We start from the raw sequence: 22,444 nt of genomic DNA on the forward strand, positions 1-22,444 counted from the left end.
TAATTTAACTCAAAAAGCTATCCTTCACAAGTAGAAGGTGAGTCAGATAAAATCTGTTGACATTTTAAACTGTCTCTAAAAAGTGAAGCCAAACACCCTCCCCTGCCAGTAATTATAGGTGTATTTAAAAGCCTTGAATCAGAGGGAGTACGTTCAGTTAATGGAACAGACTCACATCAGCTGAGTCACTAGATTTCCTGTTAACAACAGGAAATCTAGTCCACAGGAGTTATAAAAATTCCACAATACAAAAGTTTTATTTGTTAGAGACCTGGCGTTCAAAAGCACCATTCAAATTGTCCCAGGCTCCGTTAACAGTTGCAATCAATAAACCACAGGGTGAAGACTGCACAAATCTACACCTGCTTGGTCTCCTTCAGACCCACTGCAGCCATGACTGACGATCGTGAAAAACGGGACATACGGGCACAATCCCACTGATCTCTATATATTACTGGATAGGTCATTGGCCAATATTTTTGAAGCAAACCAGCCGCCATAGTACCACTCTGATGTCCCGCTGATTCTTTATTCCAGCATATAGGCAAATATAATAATAATAATAAGTGGCTTATTAACTCAACATGTGTAGCCACATGTTATGTTTTGTGTTGGACAAACTATTTTAAGACTTTTTTTTAGGTCTACTTGTGCATAGTTTTGGAGCTTTGGGTGTTATTGCTACAAGCTTTATTACTTATATTAGGCTAAAGCTCAAAGCTGTGTGTAATTTGCAGGGAAAACTAACTGTCCTGTTGATAGTTAAGTGGTGTTTTATTCTTTTAGTGCAACTATTTAAAAAAGCCACTATTTCTATATTATCCATCATGACTTTTGTAATCCATCCACTTTTGTTCATGATGTGTTACCAATACACACATACACATACATACACACACAAACATATACGAGGGATGTCCATAAAGTATAGGTCCTTTTTATTTTTTTCAAAAACTATATGGATTTCATTCAGATTTCAGGCTCTATTGATCCAGGACGTCGTGAGAGAACAGAGAAGTTTCAGAAGAAGTCGGTTTCAGCATTTTATCCGGATATTCCACTGTTAAAGGAGATTTTTTTAATGAAAGACGTGCGGACGGGTCCGCGCATCGGGACGCAGCCGACGCGGTGCGGCAGCACAGGAAAAACACCTCCGTGTTGATAACCATTTGTAAAATCCAGGCGGCTTTTGATGGCTTTCAGTGGAGTGAGTATATGAGAAATTGTTTAACAGCTGGACATGTTCCAACTTGTCCTTAAGGCTTCCAACGGAGGTGTTTTTCCTGTGGCGGAGCGTCGCGGCGGCTGCGAGCCGACGCTGCAATCCGTCCGCACGTCTTTCATTAAAAAAATCTTTAACAGTGGAATATCCAGATAAAATGCTGAAACCGACTTCTTCTGAAACTTCTCTGTTCTCTCACGACGTCCTGGATAAATAGAGCCTGAAATGTAGAGGTTTTCAGCTCGAAACAGGCCGACGACGGCGCCTGGGACCGCTGCACGACGTCTCGCACCGTGGGAAGTCCTTAAAGCGACAGTATCACCTCAAAATCTCTCATCAGCCGTTAAAATTTTCACTGAAAACCAGCTTAATTTTTTTGAACCGTGTCCACTTCGATGTGTCTCACAGGTTTAGAAAAAATTTTGATCAAACAAGGCGCCAGTCTCTCAGCAACTTCTCAGACAAAGGAATTCCGACAAGGGGCTGGACGACTCCTCCCACAAGGAGTGCTCACAGGCGAATGACGTCACCGACAGGCGTGGAAAAAACTCACGCATGCGCACAAGGGTTCAAGCATGTCTGACGTAAAAACATATGAATGAAATCCATATAGTTTTTGAAAAAAATAAAAAGGACCTATACTTTATTGACAGACCTCGTATAAGCCCAACACCATAGTAGGCGAAACATGCCCGTATCATGATGCTTGCACCACCATGCTTCACTGTCTTCACTGTGAACTGTGGCTTGAATTCAGAGTTTGGGGGTCATCTCACAAACTGTCTGCGGCCCTTGGACCCAAAAAGAACAATTTTACTCTCATCAGTCCACAAAATATTCCTCCATTTCTCTTTAGGCCAGTGTTCTTTGACAAATTGTAACCTCTTCTGCACATCTTTTATTTAACAGAGGGACTTTGCGGGGGATTCTTGCAAATAAATTAGCTTCACACAGGCGTCTTCTAACTGCCACAGCACTTACAGGTAACTCCAGACTGTCTTTGATCATCCTGGAGCTGATCAATGGGTGAGCCTTTGCCATTCTGGTTATTCTTCTATCCATTTTGATGGTTGTTTTCTGTTTTCTTCCACGTGTCTCTGGTTTTGAGATTGGAGATCATTGTAGATGAACAGCCTATAATTTTTTGCACCTGCGTATAAGTTTTCCCCTCTCCAATCAACTTTTTAATCAAACTACGCTGTTCTTCTGAACAATCTCTTGAACATCCCATTTTCCTCAGGCCTTCAAAGAGAAAAGCATGTTCAACAGGTGCTGGCTTCATCCTTAAATAGGGGACACCTGATTCACACCTGTCTGTTCCACAAAACTGACGAACTCACTGACTGAATGCCACACTACTATTATTGTGAACACCCCCTTTTCTACTTCTTTTTACTAATAGCCCAATTTCATAACCTTAAGAGTGTGCGTATCATGAATGCTTGGTCTTGTTGGATTTGTGAGAATCTACTGAATCTACTGGTACCTTGTTTCCCATGTGACAATAAGAAATATACTCAAAACCTGGATTAATCTTTTTAGTCACATAGCACTACTATTATTCTGAACACTACTGTATGAAAACACTTAAGAGCAAATATTGGTCAAATATGGCAGAAAGACTGTTTGTTCACAAGGATAAAGGGATCCAATTTTACAGTTTTGGACAGAATTTATAAAATGTCAAGGCCACACAGAACCAAATATTAAGGTAACACTGAATTACAAAGAATTAATTTGTATGTTTTTGTTTCCAACATGCAAGATGCAGGCATTGTACTCTCCGAGTTCCCTTTCTTGGCATTTTTTAATTAATTTCTTTCACTTTGTCCTACAGTTGAATTTGACCGGTTGTGTGAGATAGCTTAGAAATCAACGTTGAACCTCTGAACAATAAATTTTGTGAAATAAGAGAGAGCCACACTGTTGCCTGTGTGCTTGCTCAGGTTAGACGTTACTTGTGTAAAGCACCTTGAGGCAGCTGTTTTGTGATTTGGCACTATATAAATTAAATAAATTGATTTGACAGAAGCAATACGAGGTCTATTAGATAATAAACCGACCCTTTTATTTATTTTTTTTAACTATATGGATTTGAATGACGTGCGATTACACCAATCATGCTTGAACCCTCATGCGCATGCGTGAGTTTCTTCACGCGTCGGTGACGTCATTTCCCTGTGGGCAGGCCTTGAGTGAGATGTGGTCCCACCTTCTCGGCTGAATTCCTTTGTTTCACACGCTGCTCGAGACGGCATGCGTTGCTTTATCAAATTTTTTTCTGGACCTGTGAGGAATATCCGAGTGGACACTTCGAGAAATTAAGCTGGTTTTCGGTGAAACGTTTAACGGCTGATGAGCGATTATGGGGTGTTTCTATTGGTGTAAGGACTTCCCACGGAGCGGGACGTCGTGTAGAGCTTCCAGGCGCTGTCGTCGGCCTGTTTCGACCTGAAAACATCCTAATTTAAGCCTTAATTCACCCAGGATGTCATGAGAGAACAGAGAAAATTCAGAAGAGCCCAGCATGAGGACTTTATGCGGACATTCCACTGTTTAAGGACATTTTTTAATGAAAGACGTGCGCGCAAATTCACCCGAGTCGTTTCCGTGACGACTCGGCGAATCTGTGTGCGCAGCGACAGGAAAAACACCTCCGTGTTGAAAACCATTTGTAAAATTCAGGTGGCTTTTGATGGCTTTCAACAAGTGAGTAACTGAGAAATTATTTAACAGCTTGGGCAGGTTCCAACTTGCCCGTTAAGGTTTCCAACGGAGGTGTTTTTCCTGTTGCGACCCCTCGCGGTCGGGTCCGGCCCGACATGCGACTCTGCCCGCACGTTCTTTCATTACAAAATGTCCGTTAACAATGGAATGTCCGAATAAACTCCTCATGCCGACTTCTTCTGAAAGTTCTCTGTTCTCTGACGACTTCCTGGGTCAACAGAGCCTGAAATGTGGAAGTTTTCAACTTGAAACGGCGAGACGCTGCCACCTCGAAGCACAGATCGCCGTCAGGCGCCGTGGGCCGTCCTTAAAGCGACACTACCAGACCAAAATCTCTCATCAGCCGTTAAAATTTTTACCGAAAACCAGCTGAATTTATCGAATGATGTCCACTCAGTTGTGCCTTACAGTTTTGAAAAAATTTTGATCAAACAAAGCAGCAGTCTCTGAGCCATTCCTAAACAATGAAAAAAAAATACAAAAATCGACGAGAGGGTGGGCGACTCCTCACTCAAAGACTGCCCACAGGCGAATGACGTAACCGACAGGCGTGAAAAAACTCTCACATGCCCACGAGGGTTCAAGCATGTCTGATGTAATCACACGTGATTCAAATCCATATGGTTTTTGAAAAAAATAATAAGGTCGGATACTTTTCTAATAGACACTTCACAACAGTCCTTACAAAACAACAAAAGAAAAAAAAAAAAAAAACACACACACACAAAACAAATGCTGCTCCATATGTACTGTATGCCATCGTCACTCACTGTGGGTGCATCTTGTAGAGAGATCCGTCAATGCCTACAGTGGTCCGGAGTCGACCCACGCCTTTATTCTCCTTTAGCCTCATAAGGATGCCACCCAAAGCAGCAGCTACTAGGTTGGCGGAGCGGTGGGACACAATAGAACAAATCTAAAGGAGAAGAAAAATGTTTTTTAGTCAAGCAACATATCCAGAATAAAATAAAACATTAGCTACAACAGCTGTGTGAGGTTTACATGTCAAAACATGTGGCAGTATTGAAGACTTACTAGTTACTAAACTATAACAGATGTTTATATTTTCCTTGACAATTTATAGTATCAACAAATGCTGGAATATGTACAACAATACCATTATGTTAATGTTTGAATATAATTCACATTATTGAGCTGATTTTTGAAGCAGAGATACACACATGCTGCACAGCGATGCAGTCATCAGCAGAAGGCTCCACGTGAAGTTTGGATAAGATCTCTTTGGCTCTGGTCAACCCCTCTTTACTCCTAATGGAGAGACACGTTGAGAGAGAAAGAGAGACTTGAAGTCATTTTGCTTCAAATGGATGTTTTACGCAACACCTCAGTTCATCAGGTGCATGAAATGTGTGCAGTCCTGCAGCGTCACTTACTTCTCTATAGCAGAGACATGTTTTGTATCAAACGTCCCTGTGGTCAGCAGTTCAGGGGTGAGCCTCCCTTCAAACAGCATGCCTTCTCTGGCCATCCTTACAAGAATGAGTCGAACTAACTCACCCAAGTACATACCACTGATCATCTTCTCAAACCTGTTGAGTCACAGAATATATGTGGAACATAGATACTCATGGTTTTATTCATCTTTACTTCATTGTTCAGTTTTTTTCAGGAAGAAACCACCATCTCTGAACTGGCTGGTGTGATCTGTGGGGAACAGAGATCTGTCCTTGGACATTTGGAGTTTATCCCTTTACGTAGTGCCATTTGGTGAGATCACGCGTAATGTGGTAATAAATATCCTCCACTGTACTCATGTAACCTGTGATGGACTGGTGTCCCATTCAGAGAGCTGTAGATTGTGCATTCAGTCTTTTGTTTATAATGTTTTGTTATTAAGGTTGTTTGTTTGTTTTCTTGTTCTAACACTTTTCTGAATTTGTGTTTTGGAAAATTTTTGACAGGAAAAGTGTTAAAGGGGGGAAAAAAAAGAACATTGTTGCTTCGGAATGCTCACTGTGGGACGCCATAGAGATGTGTCCCGAGACCTTTGCTGTTCACTTTTTAGATAGCACTACTTGGATAAATTGTTCTTATTTTGTTTAACAGGGCTTTTATTTCCATTTGTTCCAACTCCGTGGCATTCATTGCAGTTACAGGTTGCTGTACTGATGAAAATCATTTGTGCCATCCAACCAAAGTCAATTATTCTTCCAAAAGTCCTATGCTAAAGATGTTAAATTTGCCTTTAGCACTGGTCACATGAGAGTTACCTTAAGTTTTTTGTTATTTTGGTATGAATGAAAAAATTTTTAATCTGCTGATTCAATCTTGTGTCTTTTTTAATATATATTTTCAGAGGAGCAAAACAACACAAGATAAAACAGTCACATAGCATTTTGAGTAAATCCTCTTCTGTGTATTCAAATAAACACAGACTTGGCACTCATCTGCAGACTATTTTAGCAACTAACATTCAAAATCATCTGTCCTTAAACTCTGAGTTACACCGATTGAAAGAGAAACCTGTGGGAATGGGGGAAAATGTAATATCTGCTCAGATTTTATGGATTTAGTAACCTGTGGGAATGGGGGAAAATGTAATATCTGCTCGGATTTTATGGATTTAGTACATTGTCAGGGTTTAAACATGTCCACATTCACCAAGTCAGGGATAAGTAAAAGCGTTTTGCATGGACATACAGTCGTTTGCCGGAGTTGAGAGAGCCACGGTCCAGCTCTCTGTCAAACTCTGTCCTGATATCTTCCAGTCTGCCATCATCGCCGAAGGCTCCCCACTCAGTGTTCACACACATCCTGCCCTCATCTCCTTCCACCAGGTCAATGTGACGCAGCTCTTCCATGTAGCACGCATTAGTACCTGTACCTAAAACAACAAATACACACATCCTTCAATTATGTCCTCAGGAGACGCTCTTACAGACTGCATTCATCCCCTGATGCCATGTTGGCACATCATTTATTTATCATAGTTATATACATAACCTTGACTTTGATCCAATAAGTATGCACATAAGTACTGCTACACTACCAATGATAATGCCGACTTCACAACGTTGGTCATCAAAACCACAAGTCATCATCGTCCCCACGGTATCGTTTACAACTGCCATAATATCAGCTTCGTAGTCCTGCAGGTGCAAACACACACACAAAAACGTGGTGCCATCTGAAGGGTTCTGCATCCAACTCTCAATTAAAATTCTTTTCAACTAATAAACTGCTACAGAAATGTTGCCGTCGCATAATTAATGTAAAAATTATACAACTCACTCCTCGTTTCTTAATGGCTTTGTTCAGCAGCGATACAACGTCCATCCCCTCCACTCCACTAGCTTTAAAATGTTTGGTCCATGTTAACAGGTAGCCCTGCAGAGAGACAATGACAACAGAAGGAAATGGAAAAAGGGGAAGGTTGGTGTAATTATTGCTCCTGATGACAACAAGACATGATTAGATTAGACTTCGACCCACACAATAAATAGGCTGCAGGGTAGCAGGATTACTGAACTTCCCAAAATTGACAAAAAAAAGACAATAAATGACCACTACATACTCGATCAAAAGAGAGCACATTTTAACATATCAGGGATGTATCAAAAATGTTACAAGGGATTCTAAATATAGTGAAGTACACTAGCAATAAAATATCTGAACACATTTCCATAAAATTAGCCATTTTTCAATGTATTACCATGAGGGCCAGGAATTTGTCCTTGATCTCTGACCTTGTCACTATTTAATCCTATCTAAAATTCAGTTGGGTCTTCTGACCTATAGGCCCATTTGTACCTACCAAGTTGGATCAAAATTGGATAAAGTAAACATATAAACATAGTTATATACAAACCATGAGAAAAACTATTTATTACCAGCAGGCAAAGTACAACTGTGTGCCACTACTGTGTGACTATTTAGAATGGCTGGGTTATTAACTAATCTTTAATTATGCTGTACCTCATTGAGTTTAGACTGCTGGCAGGGGAAGGAGAACGTAAATCCAACTGGTAGTTTCTTGTCTTTGATGTTGTGTTTTTCCATGAAGTCACCCAAACACTCTGCCACATGATCAAAAAGCTGCACAGAGATTAAGACAGAAACATTTTCTTATGTGTTAATGAAGTCAGAGAGACCGTTCACATAGCATGTACAGTTTGTGGACATTAGTAGTAGGTGATATGGTCAAAAATCCACATTGCTGTATAATACAAACAGCCAGTTGTATAGTGATATATCTGTATTTGTTTTTACAGACATTCACACTAAAGACATTCTGACTTTTCTGAAGCATGCCATCACTGCAGCTCCTCACTTTCTGTAAGCCACTGGGGGCAGCACTAGTGTACGAGAGTGTGAAACCTACTCTTGCTCCAGTGCCATGTATTATATCCTCGGGGGTTTCATATATGTGACTCTCCATCTCAACAGTCTGTTTCTTCTGATGGCTCACTTTCACGCGGAGAATTCTAAAGTGGCTGCCACCCAAATCCAGTGCAATGAAGTCTCCCTTTTCTGTCAAGGTAGGAAAAGTAGAACAAAAACAGAGAAACAGAAAGAAAACAAAGAAATGTCAGAAGTCATTACACTCAGCAGCCACTTTACAAGCCTGAAACATGTACCTATTAAAGTGTTGCTATTCAGGACCATTTCAAGTCATTTGAGGGCCATAAGCAAAATGGACTTGGAGCCCGCCCCTACGCGTCACCACCTCACCCCGTCTGCCCAAAGCCGACACGAAACACAGCATAGACCCACACTTTATATCAATAAAATATTTTTTTGACAGTGCATTTGAACATTTGCAAAAACCCCACCACCATCCCATAATAACCAACATATAAGTGCAAATTGTGTAGTAACTACAAAACTCTAAATACTTAAAAAAAATGTGCACAGTCACTAAATCAAACATACTTTAAAAGTGTTATTAACAAAAGTAATATTTAATATAATATTTATTGCATCAGTCACTCAAACCGCTTTACAATAATGCCTCACATTCACCTCGATGTCAAGGTGCAGCCATACAAGGTACTCACTACACACCGGGAGAAACTAGGGGATTAAGAACCTTGCCCAAGGTCCCTTAGTGGTTTTCCGGTCAGGCTGGGATTTGAACTGAGGATCCTCTGGTCTCAAGCCCAAAGCTTAACCACGAGACCATCACTGCCCCTAACTCCGCTTCATAATTGCTTAAGTTTTATATTTTGAACTAGTACCTGTCTAGATGAGCTCCACCGCGCAAATAGCCTGCGCATGAACATCTGTCTACCCCGACTTGACACCTCACCCGTCAAGTTGAGCTACGTCTCGTGGGTGGCTACTGTGGGAGGGGCCCCCTTGGGGGGGATTACGATAACAGTGTGGCTGCACTTTCCTGCATTGACTTTCAAAGAATTTAAAGGGGTGCTCACACAGTTTGTCGCCGCATAAAAATCATAACCAGTTGTTGTTTCGGGAGCTCAGGCCGAGGCCACAGGCAATTGATTGGTTTGCTTGCCTTGGTGCATTGGGCCTGGCCGCTAACAGTATGTTGGTGAATATGTATTCTGCCACCTGAGAGGTGCAATTATGGCACTGATGTTGTTCTATTATGTGAGACATTATCTTGTTATCCCCACAAGATAATGCAAAATGCACATTAGGGTTCTCAGCAGGTGCTGGAAGCAGTCAATGTAAAAACATTCACCCAGTTCTAAATGTATGAGGGTGAAGACTGGTGGAGTGCTAAAGTGTTATCCTCATCAGCATGTGGTAATCACTGATCTCTATTTAACACTGGATCACTCACTGGCCAATATTTTTGAAGCAAATCGGCCACCATATTACCACTCGCATGTTCCGCTCCTGAACGGTCTTTTCTACTGATCTTTAACCAGGCGCACGCAATTTTATTCTTTGTGATTTTGACAAAAAATGCCTTCATGTGCAGCTATAAACTGCACAAATCACCAGGTCAAAGTCTGTGGATGACCATTTCACCTGTTAGTATGACTGGAAAGTAATGAACAATAATTGGAGGAGTTTTATCCCTTATTCCAGCATATAGGCATAGATAATAATAATACCGTGGGGTGGCACGGTGGCTTAGTGATTAGCACTGGTTGCCTCACAGCAAGAAGGTTGTGGGATCGATTCCTGGCCTTTCTTTGTGGTGTTTGCATGTTCTCCCCGTGTCTGCGTGGGTTTCCTCCTCCAGACAATCAATCAAAAACATGCTTATTTAGGATCTGCTCCTTTCCCTGCCCCTGACCAAGGCAGAGTCTACATCTGGAGTTGGTCCCCGGGCGCTGGACTGTGGTTGCCCACTGCTCATGGTGGTTAAATTGTGTCTAACTGTAATTAGAACGGAATAAATGCAGAGGACAAGTTTCATTGTATGTATATATGTTCAATGACAAGAAAGTTTCTATTCTAATAATAATAATAATAATAATAATAATAATAATAGGTGGCGTGGCTTGTACGTAGCCACGTGTTGAGTTTTGTGTTGGACAAACTATTTTAAGACATTTATTAGGTCTACTTGTGCATACGTTTTGGTGCTTTAGACGTTGTTGCTATGAGCTTTATTACTAATATTAAGCTGAAGCTCATAGAGCTGTGTGTAATAAATACTATCACTGCAAGGGGAAACCAGCTCTACTGTAGCTAGTCAGCTAATGTGTTAACCTTTCTTGTTCACGATATGGTATACACACACACACATTTTATATATATATATATATATATATATATATATATATATATATATATATATATATATATATATATATATATATATATATATATATATATACATACACACACACACATATACATATATGAGGTCTCTTAGATAATAAACCGACCCTTTTATTATTTTTTTTTAACTATATGGATTTGAATGACGTCCGATTACACCAATCATGCTTGAACCCTCGTGCGCATGCGTGAGTTTTTTCACGCGTGTCGGTGACGTCATTTCCCTGTGGGCAGGCCTTGAGTGAGATGTGGTCCCGCCCTCTCGGCTGAATTCCTTTGTTTCGTTGCTTTATCAAAATTTTTCTGGACCTGTGAGGAATATCCGAGTGGACACTATTCGAGAAATTCAGCTGGTTTTCGGTGAAAAGTTTAACGGCTGATGAGAGATTATGGGGTGTTTCTGTCGGTGTAAGGACTTCCCACAGAGCGGGACGTCCTGCAGCGCTTCCAGGCGCCGTCGTCGGCCTGTTTCGACCTGAAAACATCCTAATTTAAGGCTTAATTCACCCAGGACGTCGTGAGAGAACAGAGAAGATTCAGAAGAGGCCGGCATGAGGACTTTATGCAGACATTCCACTGTTTAAGGACATTTTTTAATGAAAGATGTGCGCGCAAATTCGCCAAGTCATTTCCGTGATGACTCGGCAAATCTGTGTGCGCCGCGACAGGAAAAACACCTCCGTGTTGAAAACCATTTGTAAAATTCAGGCGGCTTTTGATGGCTTTCAACAAGTGAGTAAATGAGAAATTGTTTAACAGCTTGGGCATGTTCCAACTTGCCCGTTAAGGTTTCCAACGGAGGTGTTTTTCCTGTCGCGACCCCCTGCGGTCGGGTCCGGCCCGACATGCGACTCTGCCCGCATGTTCTTTCATTACAAAATGTCCGTTAACAATGGAATGTCCGAATAAACTCCTCATGCCGACTTCTTCTGAAAGTTCTCTGACGACTTCCTGGGTCAACAGAGCCTGAAATGTGGAAGTTTTCAACTTGAAACGGCGAGACGCTGCCACCTCCAAGCGCAGATCGCCGTCAGGCGCCTTGGGCCGTCCTTACGGTGACACTACCAGACCAAAATCTCTCAGCCGTTAAAATTTTTGCCAAAAACCAGCTGAATTTATCGAATGGTGTCCACTCAGTTGTGCCTTACAGTTTTGAAAAAATTTTGATCAAACAAAGCAGCAGTCTCTGAGCCATTCCTAAACAATGAGAAAAAAAAAAAAAAAAAAAAAAAAATCGACGAGAGGGTGGGCGACTCCTCACTCAAAGACTGCCCACAGGCGAATGACGTAACCGACAGGCGTGAAAAAACTCTTGCATGCCCACAAGGGTTCAAGCATGTCTGATGTAATCACACGTGATTCAAATCCATATGTTTTTTGAAAAAATAATAAGGTCGGATACTTTTCTAATAGACCTCGTATGTACACACGAGGTCTGTTAGAAAAGTAACGGACCTTTTTATTTTTTGCAAAAACTATATGGATTTTAATCGTGTGACTGCATCAGCCAAGCTTGAACCTTCGTGCGCATGCGTGAGTTTTTTCGCGCAGGTCGGTTGCGTCATTCGCCTGTGAGCACGCCTTGTGGGAGGAGTGGTCCAGCCACCTCGTCGGATTTTCATTGTCAGGAAATTGGCTGATCGACTGCCGCTTTGCTTCATCAAAATTTTTTCAGAAAGTGTGAGAGACAGCCATGTGGAAATCATTTGGAAAATTCAGACGGCTTTCGGTGAAGATCTTATGGGGATCACACAGATTAAGGACAATTACAACTGGATTAAAGACGGCCAACAGCGGCGGATGGTGCGCCACGCACGGAGCGACGATCGACAGGCTCAAACAACCAGATCATTTGTGATCGCTTTGTTGATGTGGGACGTCGTCTGACTACCAGAGAAATGGCAAGACAGCTGGACATAGCACTTTTTTGGCACATTCCACCATTACAGGAGTTTTTGTAATGGAAAGAGGAGCGGAGAAATTCGCCACGGAGCCGCTCATGGCGCGGGACGAAAGCACCTCCGTGTTGGTCTCACAGGACAAGCTCTAACATGCCCAGCTCTTGCACCATTCGGAAAATTCAGACGGCTTTCGGTGGCTTTTCAGTCGTGTGACTATCTGAGAAATTGTGGACAAGCTGGACATGCCACAACATGTCCTGTGGGGCTTCATCACGGTGTTGCTTTTTGTTCTCTGTCCTGCGCCTCCGACCCGATGCGCGAATCCCTCCGCACGTCTTTTCATGCCGAAGAAGTGCTGATGTCAAACTCTTCTGCCATTTCTGTGGTAGTCAGACGATGTCCTGGATCAACAAAGCGTTTACTTTGGAAATGAACGGCGCATTCCACTGTTACAGGAGTTTTTTTGTCATGAAAAGACGTGCGGAGATATCCGCGCGTCGGGACGGAGGCGCAGAGCACAGAACAAAAAGAAGGAAATGAGAGAATCAGCTTGGTTATTACTCAAAACTGTTGACGTTCTAATAAGCCGTCTATATGCAGTCTGCATAACCTGTGAGTGGTCAGATGGCCGCCAGTCTGTGTTAGTGGTTTGTACGGCGTGTGTGGGCCAATCAGCTATCCGGTGTTATATACAGATCAGTGGTGGTACTGCACAGGTGGAAGTGTATGTGGAATTGGATCTGATCACGAGATTAAAGAGCAAGTATTTTTAAATTATGGTATAACAAACTTAAAAAAAAAAAATACTTCTTTGGATTTTGATTTGATGTCATAAAGCAATAAAATTATGTGACTTATTGAAGGTGGTCAATCCAGTTCCAGTGACTGATACCAACCAGAGCCATCAGGGATTGAGCGCACAAACGTTGGTAACATCTTCAGTGCAGCAGTGGGGTTTGTGTCCTGACCCAGTCCACTGACCAGCTCCATTTGAAACCTCTGCATGATGTCCAGCAACGTCTCATCAGAGAAACGCATAGAGTACAGGTACTTATCAATCTGAAATTAAACAGCATCAGAAGAAAAAGTATGGATTAACAGATATACACCACTGCAGACATACACATAAACACACAGCACTACTGAACCTACACACGTGGACAAAACTGTCGGTACCTCTATATTTTATGTACACACTTTAATATATGATCAGAAATAAATTCAAAGAAACCAATTTTGTTTCATCAAAATATTTTTTAAAAAGTGTCTGAAGTTATTTGGCAACAAGAACAAAACAAAATGCTTTTATAAAGTGAAACAAAAAATCCTGACATAAAATGGATGCTGGACACAATTATTGACACACAATTATTGAAGTAAATTGACCAAGTGGTTCCTGAAATATTTGTCAGGACAAGCAAACGGAGTGATTAGAATAGTGTTCAACTAATAATCTGAATGGGTGTGAATTAACAGCACACCTTCAGGACCTTTATCGTGTTGAAATAGCTCACAGTGTAAACTCCCAGAACTGTGCAACAGCATTAACTGTGTGGCCTTGAAGGAACAGGATGTTAAACAATCCTGGTGAAATCCAGTGTTGCGTCACGCTGTTACGTCAACCCGATTCATTCAAGCAAGTGAACATGACACATCACACTGTGTAAAATGAAGAGGCTTTACTTAAAATTATCTTCTACTTGTTTGATAGAACACAGAATATCAATAGACCACCCCATCGCACCGGGTCAAACTCATTCACACAGAGACGCAGGCACTGCTTGTACACACTCTGACGTGCACTATTATCTCGTAAAAATTTACAAGTTTTAGTCATTGTTTAACAAAAAAAAAAAAAAAAAAAAGACGTCAGACTGGAATGTGGTTTCTTCCTGCTGTATGACACATTAACAGTTTGTCCTGTACCCAGTGCAGGAAGTTACCACTTTGGGTGTGTGCATGTGTGGTATTTGTGTTTGACCACATTTTATGGCTGAGGGATACATGATAATGAAGATGAAAGAAAAGAAATGTTCCTTACGCATTAAAAGGTTTTGCTGGAAATTGTCCTCCTTAATATCGGCAAAGGGCAACGTTCTGAAGCTCAGAGCTCAAGAAATTCAACCTTTACCGTGTGTATGATAAACACGGTGATGGTCCAAAGCTGCCATTTAGTTCACAGATGTGTGTTTTGTAGGATTTGTCACCAATGAAGCTACACATCTGTTCCTAACTTGACATAATTATACTAATTTGTGTACTTATTAATTCGAGGAAATAATAAATGTTTATGGATGAGGTTGCATCCTCCTGCATTATTTCTGCTTGAACAGTAGATGCTGTACATACCTGGTCAGAGCTGTGTGTATATTTAGATAATAAGTCCATGTTGATAAGGTCCACATTATGCACAGATATGTTCATTTGCTGACAAATATTTGGCCCAGTCAAAGAAAGGTCAGTGTGAAGATCATATGAGATCAGGTCTGGGATTATGTGCTGGCACTGCATTCACCACAATACACAACTGCCTTGGGTACTGAGTGGTAACCAGAGCTATGTGTGTGTGTGTGTGTGTGGGGGGGGGGGGGGGGGGGGACATTTCCTGGATGTCTGTAACAAATAGGGTTACATGAACAATGCCTGTCTTATTGGTCTCACTGCTACCACTCCACCTGCATCTTGAAATAACTATCATACACTTACAGCACAGTATTACGTACATGGGCAGGATATACATATACAGGCATGCACATAACTGGTACTCATGGTGCTTGTGCATGCTAAAGACAAATGATGCACAGCAGAAAACACAAAGCAATGCCAGATTGTTGGAAAAGTGTTTCCCTCTGCTGTGCATCAATGTTTAGCACACACAAGTACAATGAGTACCAGTTATGTGCACCCCTGCATATTATATATACATACGTATATATACATACATACACACACACACACACACACACACACACACACAATAGTGTTCAGAATAATAGTAGTGCTATGTGACTAAAAAGATTAATCCAGGTTTTGCGTATATTTCTTATTGTTACATGGGAAACAAGGTACCAGTAGATTCTCACAAATCCAACAAGACCAAATATTCATGATACGCACACTCTTAAGGCTATGAAATTGGGCTATTAGTAAAAAAAAGTAGAAAAGGGGGTGTTCACAATAATAGTAGCATCTGCTGTTGACACTACAAACTCAAAACTATTATGTTCAAACTGCTTTTTTAGCAATCCTGTGAATCACTAAACTAGTATTTAGTTGTATAACCACAGTTTTTCATGATTTCTTCACATCTGGGAGGCATTAATTTTGTTAGTTTGGAACCAAGATTTTGCTAATTTACTAGTGTGCTTGGGGTCATTGTCTTGTTGAAACACCCATTTCAAGGGCGTGTCCTCTTCAGCATAAGGCAACATGACCTCTTCAAGTATTTATATCCAAACTGATCCATGATACCTGGTATGCGATATATAGGCCCAACACCATAGTAGGAGAAACATGCCCATATCATCATTCCTGATTCTCTCCCCTCAGCCCCAACCAGTCCCAGCAGAAAACTGGGTTTCTTCCTGTTAAAAGGGAGTTTTTCCTTCCCACTGTCACCAAGTGCTTGCTCACAGGGGGTCGTTTTGACCGTTGGTGTTTTTCCGTAATTATTGTATGGCTTTGCCTTACAATATAAAGCGCCTTGGGGCAACTGTTTGTGATTTGGCGCTATATAAATAAAATTGATTTGATCATGATGCTTGCACCACCATGCTTCACTGTCTTCACTGTGAACTGTGGCTTGAATTCAGAGTTTGGGGGTCGTCTCACAAACTGTCTGCGGCCCCTGGACCCAAAAAGAACAATTTTACTCTCATCAGTCCACAAAATATTCCTCCATTTCTCTTTAGGCCAGTTGATGTGTTCTTTGACAAATTGTAACCTCTTCTGCACATCTTTTATTTAACAGAGGGACTTTGCGGGGGATTCTTGCAAATAAATTAGCTTCACACAGGCGTCTTCTAACTGTCACAGCATTTACAGGTAACTCCAGACTGTCTTTGATCATCCTGGAGCTGATCAATGGGTGAGCCTTTGCCATTCTGGTTATTCTTCTATCCTTTTTTTTTTTTGTCCATTTTAAAGCATTGGAGATCATTGTAGATGAACAGCCTATAATTTTTTGCACCTGCGTATAAGTTTTCCCCTCTCCAATCAACTTTTTAATCAAACTACGCTGTTCTTCTGAACAATGTCTGAACGTCCCATTTTCCTCAGGCTTTCAAAGAGAAAAGCATGTTCAACAGGTGACAATGCCACACTATTATTATTGTGAACACCCCCTTTTCTACTTTTTTTTTTTACTAATAGCCCAATTTCATAGCCTTAAGAGTGTGCATATCATGAATGCTTAGTCTTGTTGGATTTGTGAGAATCTACTGGTACCTTGTTTCCCATGTAACAATAACAAATATACTCAAAACCTGGATTAATCTTTTTAGTCACATAGCACTACTATTATTCTGAACACTACTGTATATATATTACACATACATACATACATATATATATACACACACACACACTCTTTCTAATGCCTTTCATCACTAGAGTTTCCTCGATATAATCAATTTCAGACATTTTATATCACAAAGTCAGCAAATAAGGGCATAAAAATAAGTGATCAAAGCCAAGCACACACACATAACAGCTGAAGGTCTCCAATTTTAGTTTAAGGTATCACAAAGGTCGCATTTATTACGTACTTGAAATGTAATGGTACAAACGTCAAACTCAACCAGAATAACCTTCACACCAGGGACACAATAAGAAATGGAAGCAATATCCTGCATGAACAGTATTACCAAATTCACATATGACAAATGTCAAACTGTGGTTGTGCTAAAGCTACACAATACAAAAGCCTTGTTCTTATCATTGTATTTGTTCTCAGAACTCAGTTCAGCTACAGTATATCAGCCTGGGACAATGAAAGCAGAGTTACGCAAGAACCTCTACATCACAAATATCTGCAGTCACCTTGAATAACCTTTGACAGATTTTGAATGAGAAAATCAGCTGTGAATGTCTCTGATGTGAATGTTCGTACATTAAACACATTGTTAGAGTGCTTTAAATTACACTTTGGGAAAGCTACACCAAAAATCAGGTTTGCTGATTTTTCCAAGTTTTTTTTTTTTTTGATATTCAATGGTTAAGATTTCACGCTCGACAGTTTGGATTTGTCATGTGTGCGTCATTCCGCCACTCCGTCATTCATGGGCGTCAGCTAAATCTGCAGAGAAGTTACATCACTGGACAATTAACACCTCTCACCGGACTTTCTACGGCTGGAAAACAACAGACAGCCATGAAAAATAAAAACAGATTTAAAAAAAAAAAAAAAACATTGCGGGGACCGAAAAAAAGTCACATGACTGTTGTCCTCTTCAGAAAACTCACTTTGTCTTCTTTTGAACGACGCTCTGTGAGTCAAAATCTGGATTATACAATTCATTGAAAAAAGTCCATAATGAACTTAATGTACCTACTTATATATTAAAATGTTCCACACAAGGTGTTTTTATGCAGTTGCTCAGACCCAGGTCAGAGGGGGAGCGCACGCACACACACACATATAAACCAAATTGAATGTGCATGTACATAAACGCGGAAAAAGGATTCATTTAATATTTAATATTAATATTATAGTTTAATATTATGGAAACAGGTCCATTATTCTGGGACCCCAGCCTAAGGGTGCTGAAAAAATGGTAAGGTACAGGTCGGTTATTTTGGCACCAGTTCCTAAATCTGGATGGGGAAATCCACAGAATAGCATATCGTACCAACTAGAGATGGATATTGATAAGATTTTATCTATAGATGCCATTATCGATTCCACTTATCTATCCGATTCCTTATCAATTCCCTTATCAGTACCTCCCGTGAATTTTCTGTGTACTAAAAGTAGGCTTTACAGGTTTTCTATGTCCACAACATTTTGAGTCTTAAAGTAAATAAATATGAAATTGGTCACTGGATCATTGATCTCTGGACATAAACAAAATCTGTACTTTTTGTCAAAAGCATTTCCTTTCAGACATTAATGGAATGAATCTCACTCCATACCTCTGAGCTGAGCTCTTGCAGCCAGCAGTGCTGCATGTCAACATCAATGTAGTTCATAAAGAATGCAGGACGTCTCATTTTGGAAAGAAAAAAATGTTTTAGTCTGTTGTAGTTTGTTGTCTGTGTTACAACGTTTGGAAATGTGTCATTTGATTTAAAATGGTGATTCGCTTTGAAGTTATTAATTCTGACCGGACTCTAACTTGACTCAGCAGAGAGCGGCGCAGCGTTTGGAGCTGTGCAAACGGAATGGAGGACTATTCTCATTTCTTGCTCGCAACAAGACAAGAGTCCCAGTTAGTGACTTTAATCCGCACAAAAGTGACTCATGATTGACATCTTTAAATGGCTTTGAGAGGGGTTAAGAAGCGACTTGCCGCTTCTGAAAAGCAGCGAAGCAGAGAACCAACGAAGCAGGGGGTCGGGGCACTGCTTCGTTGCTTCAAGCAGATCCGCTGCAGAAGCGGTTGATTACAGAGCCACTGCAGGGTCTGTAATCAACATAAAGAAATTATTGTTTTCCCAATAAACACCCTCAAAAACAACGGCTGCCCTGAAGGACCGATAAGGGAATCGTTAGGCAAAAAGGCTATTGATGTCTGTGGATCGAATCATTTCTTAGCTATTCTAGAAAAGAACTGGTTCTCGATACCCAACCCTAGTACTGACCCGGACCGCTCGGTGGAAACCAGGCTAAAAAGTTCAAAGAGGGAAAGTTCTGTTCCCGTGTGGACAAGGCATTAGTATAAGGGGGGCTGGGATGAGAATAAGTTTTGACTCCCTTGTGTTAGTGTATGTTGAAGCACCTTTTAAGAGACTCCTCCTTAGCTGAGTAAAGGTGCCCTGACACTTGCACAACTTTCATCCGCGCACTTGCACGCACTTCGTTGTGATGATCCCACCCGCTGTGTTCCCAGCTGGATGCTGTGCTTTGTTCCACTGGATGCTGTGTATATAAAATAATTATTTTGTAGCAGATAAATCATTTTGTCTCTGAGTTGGCTGTTGAAAATGCCTCTAATCACAGAGGACTATTCCAAGTGCCACTTTTCTCTCGCAAGCGCACGCTTAATGAGGCGGAGAATGCATTGGAGCCGTCCAAAAAGGTAACTATTTGTAATGTTTATATTGTAATAGCTCTGTAAAACAGTTGCATATTCTTTCCTTCTTATGAGTAGCTGTAAAATTACATTTATGATAGATTTAACATCTCGTTATAATCGTTCAGATGAGCTGCACTCTGATGCGGTGCGCTAGCGCAATCACTCGCACTTACACGCAGTGTTGTTGAATTGTTTGCGCATTGTTCACTTGAAGTTCACATAATTAATGCATGATGGAGATTTTGAACATTTCAAAGTTCTTTTGTACACGTGCACGAAGCTGCGCACAGTTCACACCAGTTTACAACGAGTTTCAGACGAGTTTACTCTCCTGCACAGCAGAGTGCGTGCAAGTGCGCAGATCAAAATTGTGTACGTGTTACGGGGTTGTAAGTTGAATGACCAGATTTCAGACAGAAGAAGGAGAATTTAAAAGAGGCAACACCCACTCTTTTCTTTCACAGGACAATGAATGTTAACTGACCCCACAATAAATGCAAATGCATAACCAGGAAGGAATTCGAGTTGTACAAACCGATAGCACACCTATGCTGGAGTAACAATGCCATTATCTCTGTGAACTCCCTGAGGGGGCAGTCCAAACCCTCATCAATTAAAGCTTTGTGGCATCATAAGGTAAGAATGTTAAAAACAAAAGGAAAGCCTAAAAAAAAGTGGCTCAGGGTAATTTTGGAGCATATTAAGATCAAAACTAAAATTTATATACCAGAAAATGATTGTGCAAAGACTACAAAGTTTTTATATTAGTGAAACTACTGATGAAGGTGATGGTCTAATGGTTAGAGCTTAACACCAGAGGATCCTCAGTTTGGTTCTTTGCCTATGATGAATAGGACATACTTGAGAAAACATTGACAGGCCAAATTGGGCTACAGGCATCAAGGTAAGCAGTGACAATATTAAGCATTCAAATACAAACATGCTTCCAGAATAGTATTTTCAGCTGTATGAGGCCATGTTGAAATTTAATTTGGTCGGCATTCTGTACATTGGCAACACTGGACTCATGGACCATCTCTCCAAAAAAATCAACAAACAAAAAATAAACACATAAAAATCAATCCCCTTCTCATGAATACATCCGGCATGCAGGCAGAGTTGGGTGTTGATGTGACCTCCAGCATCCTCTGTCACTTGGCAGAGGTTGGTAGTATCACATGTTCATGGCACAGCAGCACGGGACCAAGCCTGGGCATTTTATGATGGCAGGACATCGGAGTAGATTCAAGATTCGTCATTGTCATTGCACAGTTGTAAAGTGTATATTAGCACAATAAAATGGGGGCACAGTCCTCCTCCTCAATGCAAAAGAAAAGACAAAAATCAGATAAGTAATAAATAAAAAAAGAAGGCAAATTGAAGGGCTAAAAGAGAGATCTGTGATGTTAACGAACGATTATTGCACATGTTCATTGTATTTAAAATACACACACACATACATACATATACACATACATATATATATATATATATATATTTTTTTTTTTTAAAGAGTATTGTATTTAAAAAAATATTGCACATACATATGTGGTAAAAAAAAAAAAAAAAAAAAAAGTTGTACACGTGTGTATTTGCACTTGTGTCAGCTGTTTGCATTTATCATGGCACTGGCCGTGTTGTAAATACTGTCTCTCAGTCTATTTGTCCTGGCTCTTAGCATCCTGAAACGTCTGCCAGAGGGCAGCAGCTCAAACACTCAATGTCCGGAGTGCTGTCTGTCATAATGCTGCCTGCCCTCCTGAGACAGCGGGTGCTGTAGAAGTCCTCTTGGGAGGGGAGAGGGTGGCCACTGATTTTTTTTTTTTTTGTGCTGTCTTAATGATCCTCTGCAGTGCCTTTTTGTGTGCCATGGTACAGCTAGTGAAGCAAACAGGGATGCAGTACGTTAGCACTCTATCAGTGGAGCAGTGGTAGAAGATGGTCAGCAGTTCCCCTCTTCAAGTTGATCCTCCTGAGGTTCCCCAGTAAGTGGACCCAATGTTAGGCCCTCTTTACAATCACTGAGGTGTTGGAGCACCACTGGAACTCTGCATCCATGTGCACGCCCAGGAACATGAAGCTGGACACCCTTTCCACACGCTCCCCGTCCATGTAGATGGGCTGCAGATCGGTCTTCCTCTTCCTGAAGTCCATAATCAGCTCCTTTGACTTTGAGGTGTTAAGGACCAGGTTGTTGTCTGTGCACCATTCCACCAGCCTCTAGACCCCCTCCCTGTAGACTGTGTCATCACCTCCAGAGATGAGCCCCACTAAGGTGGTGTCATCAGTGAATTTAATGGCTGTTATCTGGGTGGGTGCTGACACAATCATAGGTGTACAGTGTGTAGAGCAGATGACTCAATACTAAAAAAAAAAAAAAAAATAAGAGTAGTGTGGGCTGTCACACCTACGTAGCACTGCCATTATCACCAAGACTTAAGAATCAGGAAACTATTCTCAAGCTCTACTTCCCTTTTGGAACAGGATATTGTAATCATCCCAAATGCTCAGTCATGCCCACACCCACCCCCAGAGGTGGGGGTGGGTGTCTGCATCTGCAGGCCTCCTGTCCTGTACACCAGAGTGGACTCCCAAAAATTTCTGGTATATTTGTATTATCTATTGTTTCAGTAGCA

At 41.1% G+C, this 22,444-nt stretch overlaps 1 protein-coding gene across 2 annotated transcripts in view; it reads right to left on the bottom strand.

Moving 5' to 3' along the window:
- LOC117526402 (hexokinase-1-like) overlaps window positions 1-22,444 on the bottom strand; it is a 71,273-nt gene that overhangs the window by 43,656 nt on the left and 5,173 nt on the right. For both annotated transcript variants that reach the window (XM_034188475.1, XM_034188466.1), the window contains 9 exons: window positions 13,470-13,632; window positions 8,292-8,440; window positions 7,886-8,005; window positions 7,202-7,297; window positions 6,960-7,059; window positions 6,611-6,794; window positions 5,344-5,499; window positions 5,131-5,218; window positions 4,720-4,865 (listed from right to left, as the gene is read on the bottom strand). In XM_034188475.1, the coding sequence (XP_034044366.1) occupies window positions 4,720-4,865; window positions 5,131-5,218; window positions 5,344-5,499; window positions 6,611-6,794; window positions 6,960-7,059; window positions 7,202-7,297; window positions 7,886-8,005; window positions 8,292-8,440; window positions 13,470-13,632 (1,202 nt within the window). The remainder of the gene's footprint in view (window positions 1-4,719; window positions 4,866-5,130; window positions 5,219-5,343; window positions 5,500-6,610; window positions 6,795-6,959; window positions 7,060-7,201; window positions 7,298-7,885; window positions 8,006-8,291; window positions 8,441-13,469; window positions 13,633-22,444) is intronic.

The sequence above is a fragment of the Thalassophryne amazonica genome, chromosome 2 (assembly GCF_902500255.1).
Source record: "Thalassophryne amazonica chromosome 2, fThaAma1.1, whole genome shotgun sequence".
Lineage (NCBI taxonomy): Eukaryota > Metazoa > Chordata > Actinopteri > Batrachoidiformes > Batrachoididae > Thalassophryne > Thalassophryne amazonica.